General features: G+C 38.2%; 1 protein-coding gene across 1 annotated transcript in view; it reads left to right on the top strand.

Annotated features, from left to right (window-relative positions):
* Positions 1-16,290, top strand: part of LOC115648512 (mannosyl-oligosaccharide 1,2-alpha-mannosidase IA) — a 213,193-nt gene that overhangs the window by 47,068 nt on the left and 149,835 nt on the right. Inside the window, exon 2 of the mRNA XM_030556207.1 lies at positions 4,409-4,505. Coding sequence (XP_030412067.1) covers positions 4,409-4,505 — 97 coding nt within the window. The remainder of the gene's footprint in view (positions 1-4,408; positions 4,506-16,290) is intronic.

Here is a 16,290-nt window from a genome sequence, read left to right as displayed (position 1 = left end):
GGGATGTTTATTGTACAAATGATGGAGAAGTCATGGGGCTTTGAATTTTTGTTTATTGCCTGTGACCTGTCCATGACTTTGTTAAAAATACCCATGACTAAATCGCAGCCTTACTCATGGATTTTAGCTAACTGCTGTGGTAGTAACTGCAATAGCACGTTTTACTTTGTATCCAACAGGGGAGGGAATGATTAGGTTTTCTTGTTAATTTTGCTGAGATTAGATTAATGTGAATCAGTGAAAGATTTAGTTTGTGCCGTCTTCTAAACGTCGGGATAAAGCATAATTTTTAAAGTGAGTAGAACAGATTTGGATTATGCAGTTTACAAGTTTTTTAGTATAAATATAATGTCCAGTATAGGATTATCTATAATAGCAATATTTGGAAAAGAGGATTAGAATAAGAATTCCCGATGCTTGAGTGGTGGGGAATATGGGCTAGTCTACACTGGCAATGCTAAAGCACTGCCACAGCAGCGCTTTAACGTGGCTTGTGTCGTCGCAGGAGAGCACTGGGCGAGAGCTCTGGTATGCTGGGTGAGAGCACTGGTGCACTGTTTACATTGGTGCTTTACAGCACTGAAACTTGCTGTGCTGGGGGGGGGGGTGTTTTTTCATTCCCCTGAGGGAGAAGGTTGCAGCACTGTAAGTTGCCAGTGTAGACAAGTCCTATTAGTCATGTTAAACTCTTTCTAATGCTGTCTCCATACCAGTTTGACCCATATATGGAATTGGTTAAGGATGAGTTCTCCCTTTCCTATATTCTTGTAACAGAGTCTGGGTTGATCTGATAGGTAGAATTGAAAGCTCTATTTCCCTTTTTTTAAGTCTACATTAGATAAAATTGCATATTGCCTTTGAATACTGTAGGAAGTGAGATAGTGATAAGTATGGATCCAATTTTGGGTAAAGCAGTTACAAATTCAGGTGGTTTTAAGCTTCTTCAGAGGCCAGCTAGATACTTAGATCTCCTGTGTAAAACTTTGGGTGGAGGTTCAAAACACTGCTGCTTTGAGTTGATATTGATAACAGCACAAAGTCTATTCATTTTGAGAAATCACAATGTAATTGACTCTCTAATGGTTAAGGTTAGGCACCCTGATTTAAACCAGCCCATGTGATTTCTAGCAATCTGGATTGTGATCTTTCTTGAACTGTGGACAATGATGTTGATTGGAGATGGTTCAGAGAAGAGCCATAGAAATGATTAAAGGATTGGAAAGAATCCCTTACGATGAGAGAGTCAGGGAGCTCGATCTATTTATCCGATCAAAGAGAAGGTTAAGGGGTGGCTTCATCACAGCCCAGAAGTACTTACACAGTGAACAGAAATTTGATAACAGTGCTCTTCAGTCTAGCAGACAAATATATAATAAGACACAATAGCTAGAAGTTGAAGTTAGACAAATCTAGATTAGGAATTAGGGAATAAGGTGCACATTTTAAGTGCTGGTAATTAACCATTGGACAGCTTCCTAAGGTTATGGTGAATTGTCCATCATTGGAAACTTTTCAATCAAGATTGAATGCTTTTCTAAAAGGCATGCTGTAGTTCAAAAAGGAATAAATTACGGAAGCCCTATGGCCTGTTATGCAGGGTCAGACTAGATGATCACAGTGGTCTCTTCTGGCCTTATAATGAATGAATTATGGTAATTAAGAACTGCTAATTGGAAGCGGGGGATGGAGAGCATATTGCAAATGAAATATTGAAGATTGTTACAGAGGATTGTTAAGCCAGAAGATGTTTGGTAAAATTCCAGTCTTAATGTGTCGGAACCAGAAACCTTGCCGAATCCAAAGCTTCGTATGTGACTATTATCTGCTAAGGTGGTCAGACGTAAGGTAACTTTTTTTTTTTGTTTAATGTAGAGCTACTACTTTATAACACTAATGCAGTGATACTCAGACCTCAGTGGTTCAGGAGCCAAATTAGCTCAAATCAGCATTTCCCAAAGGAGCCACGATAGTGTGAATTCATTGTTTAATTTACTAGAGTACCACATTAATATTTAAACAGTATGACAGGAAATATTTAGGTGTGTGTTCATGTATATGTATTCACAGCAGAGTGAGCAAGTATTTTTCTCAACTACAATTAGTTAATATAGTAAACACATCCTGATTGATTTATAACTTAGGTTAATAATTAAATCATTGTTTTAATATCATGTACTGCAAAGAGCCACAGGAGACACATTAAAGAGCAACTTGTGGCTCATAAGCCTCAGTCCGAGTATCACTGATATTAGTTGAATATTAATGGAAATTGGTACCACAATGATTTGAGGAAAAAACAAGTGCGCAAGGATTTTAAATTATTAAACTCCAACAAACAAGACTTCCTGGCTAATCAAAAAAAATACAAATTTGAGGTTGATTTTAGTCTGTCCAGCATGTAGTGCTAACTAAAATGAGTCTATTAATCTACAGTGTTTTGTCTCTTCTTTATACAACAAAAACAATATTAAGAAATCACAGAGAACACAGTTGTTTACTAAATGCACATACACTATGCAGCTAGAAGTTGCATATTTTACCTGGGTCTCCTCGAGGCTTCTGAAACCTAGAACACAGTAAAGAGCACCAGAGGGCTAACAAACTATTTAAAGGGATGATACTTTGCATTAAAAATTTTTGTATTAAGCGCTAAAAGTAAAAGAAGTGTGTCTATAGAAAACAAATTGGTAATAAACTTGACTAAAAGTTTAATAGTCATAACTAGCTGACAATAAGCAAAACTAAATGAAATTTTAAAGTGATACAGAAAAACATAGGAAAAAATATCCTGGAAGTTTAGCATCTATAAGAAGATAATGAGCAAGCTTGGCTGTTAGTGGTTTTGAACCCCTAACCATTTGTTCTGTTACTTACTATAGGAGAGGCTTGTAGTGACCTTATATTTAAGTTGCCTAACACTGTCCATTATAAAGGATTTCTGCAACCTTTCTTTGAGAATCTCTCACCTCCCTTACTTGCTGCAGGCCTTTGATATTCAGCACAGTTAATGACCATGAGGCTACAGAAGTGACTTTTCTTGTTCTGTGAAATTCCATTCAGATTTTGGTAAGGTATAGTACCTTTAAAAATGGCTATTTCCTTTCTTTTGCTTGCCTTTTTTAGGAAATGGCAGCATGGATTCACGCAGAGGCCAGGGTTACATGTGTGGGAGCACTACCACCACCTGCTGCCTGAACACTAGGGAGCTAGGTGAAGCTGATGGAGGGAGGGTAGGGTGACCCCATGTCCCGATTTTATAGGGATAGTCCCAATTTTTGTGTCTTTTTCTTAGATAGGCTCCTATTACTTCCTACCCTCTGTCCCGATTTTTCACATTTGCTGTCTGGTCACCCTAAGGGAGGAGGAGGAGAGACAAGCTGGGGCCCCCTCTCAACCACCCTCTGGACCCAGCATATGGTGCTGGCAACCAATCCTCCATCTCTGGGGACACCACCATGTAAGCAGGAGCTCCTCCAGCTCCTAGGTCAGTTGCAGGATGAAGAGAGCCAGCCTATGCTGGGCCTGCCCCCCCGACCCAGCACTCCTTGCGCTTTGAGCATATCGCTAGACCTGTAGCTCTAGTAACAGTCTCTGCTGTAATACTGCAGGTTCAAGGTTCAAACCTTATTGATTCACAAGGGGTTGAGTAGGTTGCTAGTTGCACAAAGTCAACTTGATTTTGCTTTGAATTTTTTAAAATCAAACAAATCCACAAAATCGGGAAATCTCATACACAATCTGTTAAAAGAATGCCAAGGTTTCAAAGCCAAGCACTCAAAACTTAGGAAGTGGTACATTTATGGTGGCCTATGCAATCTTAATTTGACCCCCATATATTGATAGTTATTAATTACATAATGACTCATTTTCTTTAGGAGCTTCCTACATGTTTATTCACTTCACAGGATAGGTATACAAGGGGGCAGAATTAAAATTGCTCAACAAGTACCAGATTTATGGTTGCCCAACTCTCAAGTGTTTGACTTTGCAACCTGTAAGTTATATTTAAAATAGTTTTTAGTATAATTATAACTATTCAGAACTTTGCTGTAATGGTACAATACTACTTTTTCAGTTTCTTAACTTTTTTTTTGTTCCGTCTCCATAAAGATAATCTGTTATTTCTGTTATCTGAGAGATATCAGCATGGCTATGTAAAGCAGCAAATGTGAGTTGTCTTTGTAGGAGATTCCAACTTGGCTTTTCTCTCCTTGCAGAATTCAAGGTGCCCGGAAGTTGATGATTTTGTATAAAAAGGGATTATTATAAAACTAGTAATCCAATTACACCTCTCTAGCCAGAATGCTGAAAATATTACACCTCTACCTCAGTATAACGCGACTGATATAACACGAATTATGTTTTCTTGTTAAATCAACATTATAATCCTGCTTTCATTTCCCTCCAGATGATGAAACATTCCTGGGATAATTATAAGCGTTATGCTTGGGGATTAAATGAACTGAAGCCCATATCTAAACAAGGACATTCAAGCAACTTATTTGGTGAGTAGTTTTTGCTTTTGTACTTAGTGACATGAATGTTAGGACAGTAAATCAGTTGAAGAGATTACAGTGGTGACACACATGCTCTTCCCAGCTGTTGATACTGACACTTTTTGCATAGCATGTTGTGTATAGAAGTTAACAGACTAAGGTGACGGCTTGCATTGCCTTGTCACAAGTTACATCATCTTGCTCCTCTAAATGAAGTTAATGAAGCATTTTGGTGCTATACTATATGTGGATAATTACACTGTATTGCACTGCTCTGATCCAGATCACTTTGTCACTACGCGCAGTAAAAACATGAAATAAAAATTAAATGCTATACCAGAGAAATAACTACCGCTACATATTCCATGTGGGTGCAAAAGTGGATCTTTCACAAGTATCTTCTGGCAAGGAGTTAGTGACCTGTTAATTGACTTGAAATGGAGAAAATCTCTAACTGGTTCTCTCTTTTGTGAGATGACCTATAGTTGTACCCATAAATGGGTATGTCCATGCTACCTGCCAGATCAGTGGGTAGCGATTGCTCTAACAGGGATTGATTTATTGTGTCTCGTCTAGACACGATAAATCAATCCCTGAATGCGCTCCTGTCGACTCCAGAACTCCACCAGGGTGAGAGGCAGAAGCAGAGTCGACAGGGGAGCCGTGGCCATTGATTCCGCACAGTGAGGACAGGAGGTAAGTCAAACTAAGATATGTCGACTTCAGCTACTCTATTCTTGTAGCTGAAGTCAACGTATCTTACATCGACCCCCCCCACCCCAGTGTAGACCAGGCCAATGTTGCAAGAGATATAGCTATAAATTAGTGTTAGACATTTCTTCAGCCCGAAATTAGCTTGAAAAATTTACAGCTGTACTGAAAGAAGAGTGTGCATTTTAGGTAATGCATTTTAGAAATATCTTTTTTAAATTTAGAAATGGTGCAGAACTGAATAGAAGAGCATCAGCTAAAGGAGAAGTTGAGTAGAGAACACTGCTTCCTTATGCACAGATTAGTGTTGGCTTAAACTTTGTAGAACAGGGGGGGAAAAACCCTGAAAATTTCTTATCAAATATAGAAACTGTTGTCAGTCTTCATTATTCTGGAAATAATAAAAGTGAACTAATTTCCTTGATACTCACAAGATAGTGCATAGCTTTGATTTATTAGAAAGATACAAAAATGTGTAAAACTATATATATTTTAAAATAGGGTGTTTATATCTTGCTTGAAACGGGGGAAGAGATGAAAAATTTTATTATCTTTGGATGACACTCCTAAAACAGCCTAAGTGCAGCATTTAGCAAATCCCCAAGAATTAAGTATTCTAGTGCAGCATTTCCAGAAGTTTGAGTTTTACCCCTTCAGGATTCAAAGGTTGTGAGTGTATGTGTGAGGAAATGGGGGTGAGAACATAAGAATGGCCATAATGGGTCAGACGAATGGTCCAGCTAGCGCAGTGCCCTTTTTTCTCACAGTGGCCAATGCTTCACAGGGATTGAACAGAACAGGGCAATTGTGTGATCCATCTCCTGGTGTCCAGTCCCAGCATTTGGCAGTCAGAGGCTTAGGGACACCCAGACCATGGGGTTGCATGTCTGCTGATCTTGGCAAATAGCCATTGATAAGTTCATGGAGGAGAACTCTATCTAATTCAAGATGTGAGTGTGCCATCAATTTATATATAGAGGCATTATCTTTTCTCTCTTATTATCTGTCCCTTTTTAATGGCTGCTAATGTTCTGTTAGCTTTTTTGACTGCCGCTGCACATTTGAGGAGCTGTGTTCAGAGAACTGTCCACAATGACTCCAAGATCTTTCTTGAGTGGGAACAGCTAATTTAGACCCCATCATTTTGTGGGTATTGTTGGGATTGTTTTCCAATGTGCATTACTTTGTATTTATCAGCACTGAATTTCATCTGCCATTTTGTTGTCCATTCGCCCACTATTGTGAGAACTCTTTGCAGCTCTTCATAGCTTGCTTTGGACGTAACTATAATGAGTAGTTCTGTCTCATCTGCAAATTTTGCCACCTCACTATTTATCCCTTTTCCCAGATCCATTTATGAATATGTTGAATAGCACAGGTCCGAGTACAGACTCCTAGGAACACCACTATTTACATCTCTCTCCCTTCTGAAAACTGACCATTTATTCCTATCCTTTTTCCTGTCTTTTAACCAATTACTGATCCATGACAGGATCTTCCTTCTTATCTCATGACTGATTATTTTGCTTAAGAGTCTTTGGTGAAGGACCTTACACTTGGGCTTGCAGAAAAATCTTTGACACTATATGTGCTGGATCACCTTTATCCATGTTTGTTTTGACCCTCTCAAAGAATTCTATAGATTGGTGAGGCATGATTTCCCTTCACAAAAGTTGTGTTGACTCTTCCCCAACAAATAATAATAATCTATTTATCTGATAAAGCTATAGTAAAAAAGAGAATTAACCAACTTGCCTGAAATTTAAGCTTACGGACCTGTAATTGCCAGATGACCTCTGGAGCCTTTTTAAAAAATCACATAATGTATCTTCCTGTTATCTGGTACAGAGGCTGACTTAAGTGCTGTACCACAGCTAGTAGTTCTGCAGTTGCATACTTAGGTTCCTTCAGAACTCTTGCATGAATACCATTTGGTCCTGGTGACTTATTACTTTTCAGGTTATCAATTTGTTCCAAAACCCTCCTCTACTGATGCCTTAATCTGGGACAGTTCCTCAGATTTGTCAGCTAAAAAGAATGACTCAGGTGTGGGAATCGCCCTCCCATCCTCCTGTAGTGAAGGCTTCATTTAGCTTCTCTGCAAAGACCTTGTCTTTCTAGAGGGCTCCTTTGGCACCTCAATCATCCAGTGGCCTCACTGCTTCTGATGTACTTGAAGTATTTTTTGCTGTTTAGTTTTTGTCTTTCGCTAGTTGCTCTTCAAATCTTTATTAGCCTTTCTAATTATACTTGACTTTCCAGAGTTTATGCTGATTTCTATTTTCTTCAGTAGGATTTGACTTCCAATATTATATCTTTTTGTCTCTAACTTCCTCTTTTTACTTTTTTTAGCCATTGCATTTTTTGGTCCTCCTACTGTGTTGTTTAATTTGGGGTATACACGTAATTTGAGCCTCTATTATGATGGGGTTTTTTTTAAGTTTCCATGCAGTTTGGAGGCATTTCACTCTTGTGACTTCCTTTTGAAGTTCTGTTTTTAACTAGTGTCCTCATTTTTGTGTATCCCCCCTTTATGACGTTAAATGCTACTGTGGGAGCTGCTTTGGTATATTCCCCCCTACAAGGATGTTAAATTTAATTACATTATTGTCGTTATTACTGAGTGGTTTAGCTGTAGTCACCTCTTGTATACTACTTAGGACTAAATAAAAAAATGCCTCTCTCCTTGTGAGTTCCAGGACTAGCTGCTTCAAGAAGCAGTCATTAATAGTGTCTAGAAATTTTGTTTGTGCATCCCATCCTGAACTGATATGTACCTAGTCAATATAGGGACAGTTAGAATCCCTCATTATTATTGAGTTTTTTTTCTATTTTTATTGCTTCTCATCTACTTGAGCATTTCATAATAACTATCATCATCCTAGTCAGGTGGTTTGTTCTATATTCCTGTTATACTCAAGCCTGGAATTTCTGTCCCTGGAGATGTCATGGTGCAATTGGATTCAGTTAAGATTTTTACTACATTTTACTCTGTATGTATGTTTTCATTTATAGTGCCTCTCCCCCACCAGAATGACCTATTCTGTCATTCCTATATATTTTGTCCCATTATCATCATACCATCACGTTTCTGTGATGCCTATTATATCAGTATCCTTGTTTAATACCAGGCACTCAAGTTCACCCATCTTAGTATTTAGACTTCTAGCATTTGTATATAAGCAATTGTAATTTTTTTAATATATAGTGGTCTGCCTTCATGTGAAGTAATTGAATGGGACTCCTTTTTCATTTGACTGTTTCTATTCAGCTTCTACCTGCACTTGAACAGTTTCTATCCTCTCCTTTTTAATAGGATGTAGAGAATCCCCATTAAAAGATCCTCCCCTGAAGGATGTCTCTGTCCCAAACAGTGCGCTCCTCTGCACTTGTTGACTTCCCCCCCCCACTTAGTTTTTAAAAAAAACTCCTTACAACCTTTTTGGTTTTACAAGTCAGCTATCTGGTTCTGTTTTGGTTTAGGTGGAGCCTCTCCTTCTTGTATAGGTTCCTCCTTTCCCAAAAGGTTCCTCAGTTCCTAATAATCCTCGAGACTTCCTCACTATATCATTGTTTCATCTGCATGCTGAGATCCTGCAGTTCTGTCTGTCTAATTAGACACATGCATGGAACCGGAAGCATTTCAGACAATGCCACCGTGGAGGTCCTAGGCTTTAATCTCTTATCTAGCAACCTGAATTTGGACTCCATGTCTTTAGAGATCAGCAACCTTTCCTTTGCATCAGCAGACAATTTACCTCCATGAGGTTCTCCAGGTGATTACAAACACAGTTTGTTATATTTCCTATGATCCCCCATTACTATTACCTGTCTTTCTAATAACTGGGGTCTCCTCAGTATGAGAGGATACTATGATATCCTCTGGAAGAGGAGGGTCTTAACTATGAGATCATTTCCTTCCGCTTCACTTTGATGTTCTCCAGTTAGACTTTCTTCCTCCTCACCAGCACAGAGGCTGTCAGAGTAGGGGTCGGACTCCTTTACTGTGTCCCAGAAAGTCTTGTCTATCTACCTGTCTTCCTTAGCTCCTCCAGTTCAGCCACTCTGGCCTCAAGAGCTCCTACCTGGTCTTTGAGGGCCATCTGCTGCTTGCAACAAATGCACACACATGCCACTTGCTAACATGTCTAAGTGAAAAGAGAAATGTTAAAATATCCAAGTGTCAGCAGTGCAGCAGTATCTGAGGATATATCTTCATTGCAGTCAGCCCAGATTCTTACTTTGTTTTTAACTCAACCCCATCCACATACAAAAACCTCTATCTGGGTTTGGAGGTGCTTTAAGTCTATACTGGAATCCATCCACTTTCCACAGAGGACACAGACAAAAATTACTTAAGTGCTGATAGTCTTCCATTGCTATTCTGAAAAAACAGACAGATTCTTCTGCAATTGACAATACTAACAGTGAAAGAATCCTAGTGTCTCAGCACAAAGAACCAGGGGATATGCCCCCAGAGACACACATGTAGGTAAATAAAGAACCAGTGAGGACATAGTAACATAGGTATGACTTAGCTATGGGGATGCTCACGCCCAGTTTAGACTGACCAGGGTGCTCACAGCTGGGAACTGATCACGTAGGTTAACTCTACTGTGAAGGCACATACTGAGTTTGCAGGGAGCCAGGAACAATTGCTAAGGTATGAACTCACTTATTCAGTGGGTGCTAATTCAGAGGTCAGTAATTTAAACATCAAAAGTTAACTATTTCACTGCTTATCAAAGCATGTAAGAAAAGAGGAAGTATTATCAAGACTATTATTTTTTGGATAGGTCTCTAGAAATGCACAAGGTTTTCAGAGGGGCATGATTTGTTCCCTTTTCCTGAAGGGAGGTCCTCAGCTTTCAAAAGTGTGGGAAACAAAAGTGTCTACATTTATGAGAACAGTGGACTCCATGCATTTGAAGAAGTGGGTTTTTTACCCACGAAAGCTTATGCCCAAATAAATGTTAGCCTTTAAGGTGCCACTGGACTCCTTGTTTTTGTGGCTACAGAGAGTAACATGGCTACCCCTCTGATAAGTTTAACTAGAACAAGAAAAATGAGTGTTCTCAATTGCTGTTTGAAAGGTTTAATATTTGTTTTGACTAAAATAGTTTAGCAAAATGGTTTAAAACATTACTTGGATCTAATTATAAATCCCTGTTTTTCTGATGTACCATAAAACAGAAGTGAAATTTCACCTCCACTAATTGATTCAGGATGGATCACTTTTCAGTAAATAAATTCTGATAAGGGTCTATAATGTAATTTACTTACTGTTGTCATTTTGCATCCAGTATAAGTTGTTCCAGTGCTCAGACACAGTATAAATTGTCATCTGAAAACCAGAGACCAATACTTTAATAAGAAATAGTCATAAAATCATAAGAACAAGATATCTAAGTAGGAGTTGTAATCCTTCATGACATTAGATAGACATGCAAGAAAACTGCTAAAGATGTACTGTACTTTGAAATATTTCTTAGCCTGAGCATTAGCAAAGGTCATGCTAGACATTCTTCGCTATGGAACAAGTGAGGTGTTATACTTAACCTTTACTTTTGTGTGTCAAGGAAGAATAACAGCTATATTGTTGCTGAAGTTTGACAGTGATGGACAGATCACTTTGCTAATTATGCTTGTGGATGTTATAGTGCAAGATTTAGATTTGAGTAGCTGGTGCAAACTACTTGTGAGATTAATAAGCAAGAAAAAAAATTGAACATATCCCACTTAAAATGGCCACCAGAAAAATTAAAGCTCTGGAGACAAAATCCATGTGAAATGTAGTCAGTGTAGCCTGTGATAAAGACTGAGGATAAGAATGATAAAGGATAAAGAATGATAAAGATTAGAAAATGAGCCTGGTACCAAGAATGGCACATGGGGCTCTAACACTGGGGAAAATTTCAGAGACCTATAAAAGCACTGAAAATATCATGGAGCAGATAACATGTTACCACATTCGTCATGTGGTCCCATCTCTAGGCCATCTACTTGGTATTGGTCTCGTTCATCAAGAAAACAAATCAGCATGAGCCTATGAAGTCACTTGGTAGAAGGAAGTGTTAGAAGATCCTCTGAAAATAGCTACTATTGAAATGAGCTGCGGATATCTACTTTGTTTTTAAAATACTTTAGGTATGGTTGGGGAAGAAAAAAAAGTTACCAAATGGTGCCCCTTTTCAAGCTGCATGTAAGATTTTGGCTTTATGTATTGTAAACTGGCTGCTAATTTCATATACTGTGTAATGCATAACTAAAGACTTTAACATTATAAAAAAGTATGGTCTCTAGCTGAAATCAGAACTTTAGGCTCAGACACGAGTCTTTAATTCTGCTTTGTGAAAGTGTCCTAAATCAGCGTGTTGGTGAAAATTAGTTGGGAGTAGTAAACTGTCTCTTGACTGTGGAAAGCTTTGGGAGTTCTTAACATCCCCCCCCACCAAAAACAAGCAAGTATATTTGCTTGATGTGGACATCCCATCCCTCTGGTGCTGACTTGATGCTGCAACTCAGTTCTAAGTCTGGGAGTGCTGAGGTGTACTAAAGAGTGGGAGGGGGAGGGGCTAAAGCTAGCCATAACTTTTGTGAGGCTGTTGTTTTATCAAAAAAAAAAATTCTTTCAATCTGGAAACTTTTTTGGCAAGCTTTAGGATTCTGAAAGTTTCTAATATTTCAGCAAAACCAGAAATATCAGGGTTTCCCCCACTTTTACCACTAAATGCACTAGTATGAATTATGTGCAGGGCATTTTTGTTTCATTTTTGAGACTGGGGTTTTTTTCTTACTGTTTGGATTGCTCAAAATCTCCAGCTTTTGAAAAAATTAGTTTAAAAAACACAAGAAAATTGAAAGTGCAGGAGAAAACCTATGAATATCACTTATTTTATTGCATTCAGTGGGAAAAATGGTAGTAGGGCAAAACAAAAACAATTTTGACATCTCTGGGTTTTTAAAAAAAAACCCTGAGGTTTTGGTTTTAGAAAGAAAATGATTTGAAATCTTCAATACCCAGTTTTGGTATGGAGTAGTGACACTGTCATCTTGTAGGGTAGGACTGCTATTTAGCATGATTTCAAACATACACGTTTTTCCGTTTCTGTCTGAATTCCCTGCTTGGCCTAATAAACTTCTTACCTCATGTAGCAGTCAGCTACTGCAGGAAATGAACCAGTCATGCTGGAAACCAGTTCTTCACTAATTAAAGCAATATGCCGTAGTATGTATCTTCCTCAAAGTGCATTAGCTTGACCCATTTGAAATGGGGATTAACTGACATTATGTAGAGAGTGTCAAATATGAAGTGAGAGCCTATGGAAAGTCAGAACTGAAAATCTTAGCTTTATGAATAGTAGGGAGAAATTAAATGGTCTTTGGCATTATAGAAAAAAATCTGTAAGTTCTGCCCTTCTTTCTCCTCCAGACAATTTCCCTTTCCCTCAACCGCTTTCCCTGAAACTATACTGAATGTGCTCATTAGCATGTGTATGTGCAGTAAAAGGAGTAGTGATATATAGATAACCAATATGCATGTAACTTCCTAGTATCTCAGTAGGCCATTACTGGAAAGCATGTTTTAAAATTAACAGTTTTCAGACTTCGTAGGTTTGCCAACCCTCCAAGGTTATCCTAGAGTCTCCAGGAATTAAAAATTAATGTTTAAAAAAAGACTATGTCATGTGATGAAACCTCCAGGAATACATCCAACCAAAATTGGCAACCCTAGCTCTAGGTGATCTGTTAGCCATGCAGTCTGGTTTTAAGTTTGTAGGGATCATCATTTCAGAATATTTTCCGATGAGGTTTTACTGCAGGACAGAATTATATCTTTGCAGCTTTTGCACATGGAAGGCAGTATGGTCTAGTGAATGTGGCATTGGACTGGGAATCAGACCTGGGTTCTATTCCTGGATGTCGCTGACCTGCTCTGTGTGACTTACGAAAGTCACTTTATTCCTCTGTGCCTTTGTTTCCCTTTCCACTCTGTCTTGTATAGACTATAGGTTCTTTGGCGCAGGGAGGTCGCTCAGTATGTGTTTGTACAGTGCAAAGCACAGTGGAGCCCCAATATGACACTACTATAATACAGATAAATAACAGTGCTTGTCCATGGCAACATGCAAGTTCTTTCCATGGCTACTGCTTGACTGTGTGGAAGGCACTGACTCCACATAGGAGCAGTGTAACACTACGGTCTTCTGCTTCTGAGTGTGGGAGAGACAAAAGTTAGAACTTCTAGGGCTTGTCTAAACAAGAGAATTTACTGCTAGAGGTGCTGGTATAACTCCTTTAGTTTTCCTTTTATGCCTTCTCACCTTGCTCCTCAAGAGGATTGTGCCTTAGCTGCTATTGCAGTGTGTTTAATACTATTAACGTGCAAATACAATATCTAGTTCTGTAACTGACAGTCAGTCTCATAAAACCCTTATGAGATATTGCAATGAGTTCCCCAAACCAATTGAATACTGGGTTTGAGGATGGGAATGTTGGGGGGTGGGCGGGATGAGGAAGACTCATTAGTTTTTACCCCCATCTTTCATACAAAAATAAAAAACACAGCCACAGTTTTCAAGTAAATTTAATTAAACACAGTTTGGGAGGTGGGAGTGTTAGTGAGTGGGAAGGGGAAGGAAAAGATGTGACAAAATTGTAGTGGTGGTAAACATGCGTTCACTTTTAAGGTAACTGATTTGGAAAGAGGAGACCACTAGACTTAACTCCTGCAGTGTTGGACACTCAAATGCGGCTGTACTTTATTGATTCTGATCTTTGTATTCATTGTCACTGCTAAATTTACTGACTAAAAGTTTACTTCTCCTGGCACTACAGAGCCACTTCAGCTATGGGAAAACCTAAAAATTAAGTTCCAGTCGTAAGCTCTTAATGCTGATTCACGAACCAGAAAGAATCCTGGTTGACTTTCACATTTGGGGGTTGAGCATACAAAGAGGGTGGCTAGATGGGGGAGAAAACTCTAGTTATTAGTAAACTAAGCAGATTTGACCTGGGAGCCCACTGTGAAAATGCTAGAATTCTGTATAAAGAACTATATCTGTGGACTCATAACAGGAGTCTTGTTAATTGTAATTGAAGAAGAGAAGTTAGTGTCTGCCCGCCCTACCCCAGCCTTCCCAAGGCAGAGGGAGCTAAACATGCAAGGATAAAATCATAGGAGCAGCCAGTCAAAGAAAAGCGCTTTAGCCTGAGGTTATTTAAGTTAATAATAAAGCGTAACCCCCGGAAGGTGTAAGTTTTGTTTTTGTTTGATTTTAGTTGCTTTGTTGGATTGCATTCAATATATGTGTACTGTATTTGTACTGGGGTGGGATATCCGTTTGCTTACATTGCTTTATTAAATAATCCCCATTTTAGGACACATCCCCAAAGATATTAAGTAGAATTCTGCTCCACTTTGTTATATGATCACATTTATTAAGCTACTGGTTTTTTGTTGGTCTGTTAATTGGTCTCTAAATCTTATGCTCTTAAATGCCATGGGTAACATTTTCAGAAGTCTGCCTAGTCGCCAAAGTCCTTGTCTGCTCTTTATGCAACATTAAGAATATGAGAGAACCTGCATAGGCACAGTTGAGTTCCCCTTAACCATATAAAACAACTATATACAAGCATTTATCTGGGAGGCCTAAATAAATAAATACACTGCTGCTAATAGAATTTAGATGGCTTCTTCAAGAGAAGAGGAACTCCAAGCTAGAGGTATACTACCCAATTCCTATACACCCCAGTCCACCTGAAAAGTCAGTTAGGAAAACTCACTGGATTGAAAGTGTTCTGTTCATTTTCTGCTATTGCCAATTGACTGGATTAATATGTAATCTAAAGTGTTGAAATCTGACAACACTCCAGCACTGTAGGGGCTTAGCCAGATTTTAACTAGGGCTTTGCAAACTTTGGCTTTGGTGCATTTTTAATAGTTAATCACTCTCTTGACAACTTTAATTGCTAACAATATATTGGAGTACCATCAAGGAAAAAAACTGGTAGTGAATTTTAAATCTAGGAAGCCAGCTTCTTAAAATCTGAGTCAACCTTTACCTCAGCACTTTAATGACATTTCTGTATATCTACAGCTGTTAACTTTGAGTCAGGCATTTGTATGTTTCTGCATATAGTGTGGATAACATAATTCAATGTGTTCTTGATAGTAATGTATGTATACTTAGAAAACTTGCGGGTGATTCCTGTTAGTAGACATTTTAATATGTTATCAATGTGAGGTTGCTTCCTGTCTGTTAGCCCAGGATAACTTCTTATGATACATAATCAGGTTCGTATTTTTTTCTTGTACTGAAGAAAAGTTGTACCAGCTGTTACTGTCTAGGTGAAATGAGAAACTGAGGCAGCAGAATAGTAGCCTGCCTGAGTGCAGCGTTTCATAAAATGTACACTTGTGATTAGTAAATTACTACAGTGTGTTCTGTGCCCTGGCTTAGCCTCTTCCACTTCTGTATAAACAGTAACTGAGAAAATAGCAAAACATTAGTTGCTTCATTCTGGTTATGGAAGTAATGTAAAATAGAGTCTAAAATATTAGACATATTTCCTTAGTGCATCTCAAACAAATACTATTAAAGACTTAATCACAGAAATACGAAGTATTAAGTAACCATTATGGCCGTCAAGCAATTTAAAAAAATAATTGCCTAATAGAATACCATTTATTTGAATATTTTTCGATGTTTTTTACACTTTCAAATATACTGACTTCAGTTACAACATAGAATACAAAGTGTACAGTGCTCATTTTATATTTTTCATTTAATAAATTTCAATTGGTATTCTGTTTAACAGTGTGATTAAAACTGATTAATCATTTTTTTTTTAATTGCAATTTTTTTAGTTAAGTGCGTGAGTTAATTGTGATTGATTGTCAGCCCTAGTAACTATAAAAACTACTTTTTCCTTAGGACAAGAAATGACAATTGCACTACTTTTAGGAAGGCCATTTGTTAGGGGGGTATGCCAAATTTCCTACAATTTAAAACAACTCCTTTTTATCTCTGAAACCCCATGCCAAAAGTCAAGATTTCTTGATGCAACACATCCCATATTC

This window comes from Gopherus evgoodei, chromosome 3 (assembly GCF_007399415.2).
Source record: "Gopherus evgoodei ecotype Sinaloan lineage chromosome 3, rGopEvg1_v1.p, whole genome shotgun sequence".
In the NCBI taxonomy this organism is placed as follows: Eukaryota; Metazoa; Chordata; order Testudines; family Testudinidae; genus Gopherus; species Gopherus evgoodei.
The sequence above is the reverse complement of the archived record's forward strand: the minus strand, read 5'-3'. Positions and strand labels throughout refer to the sequence as shown.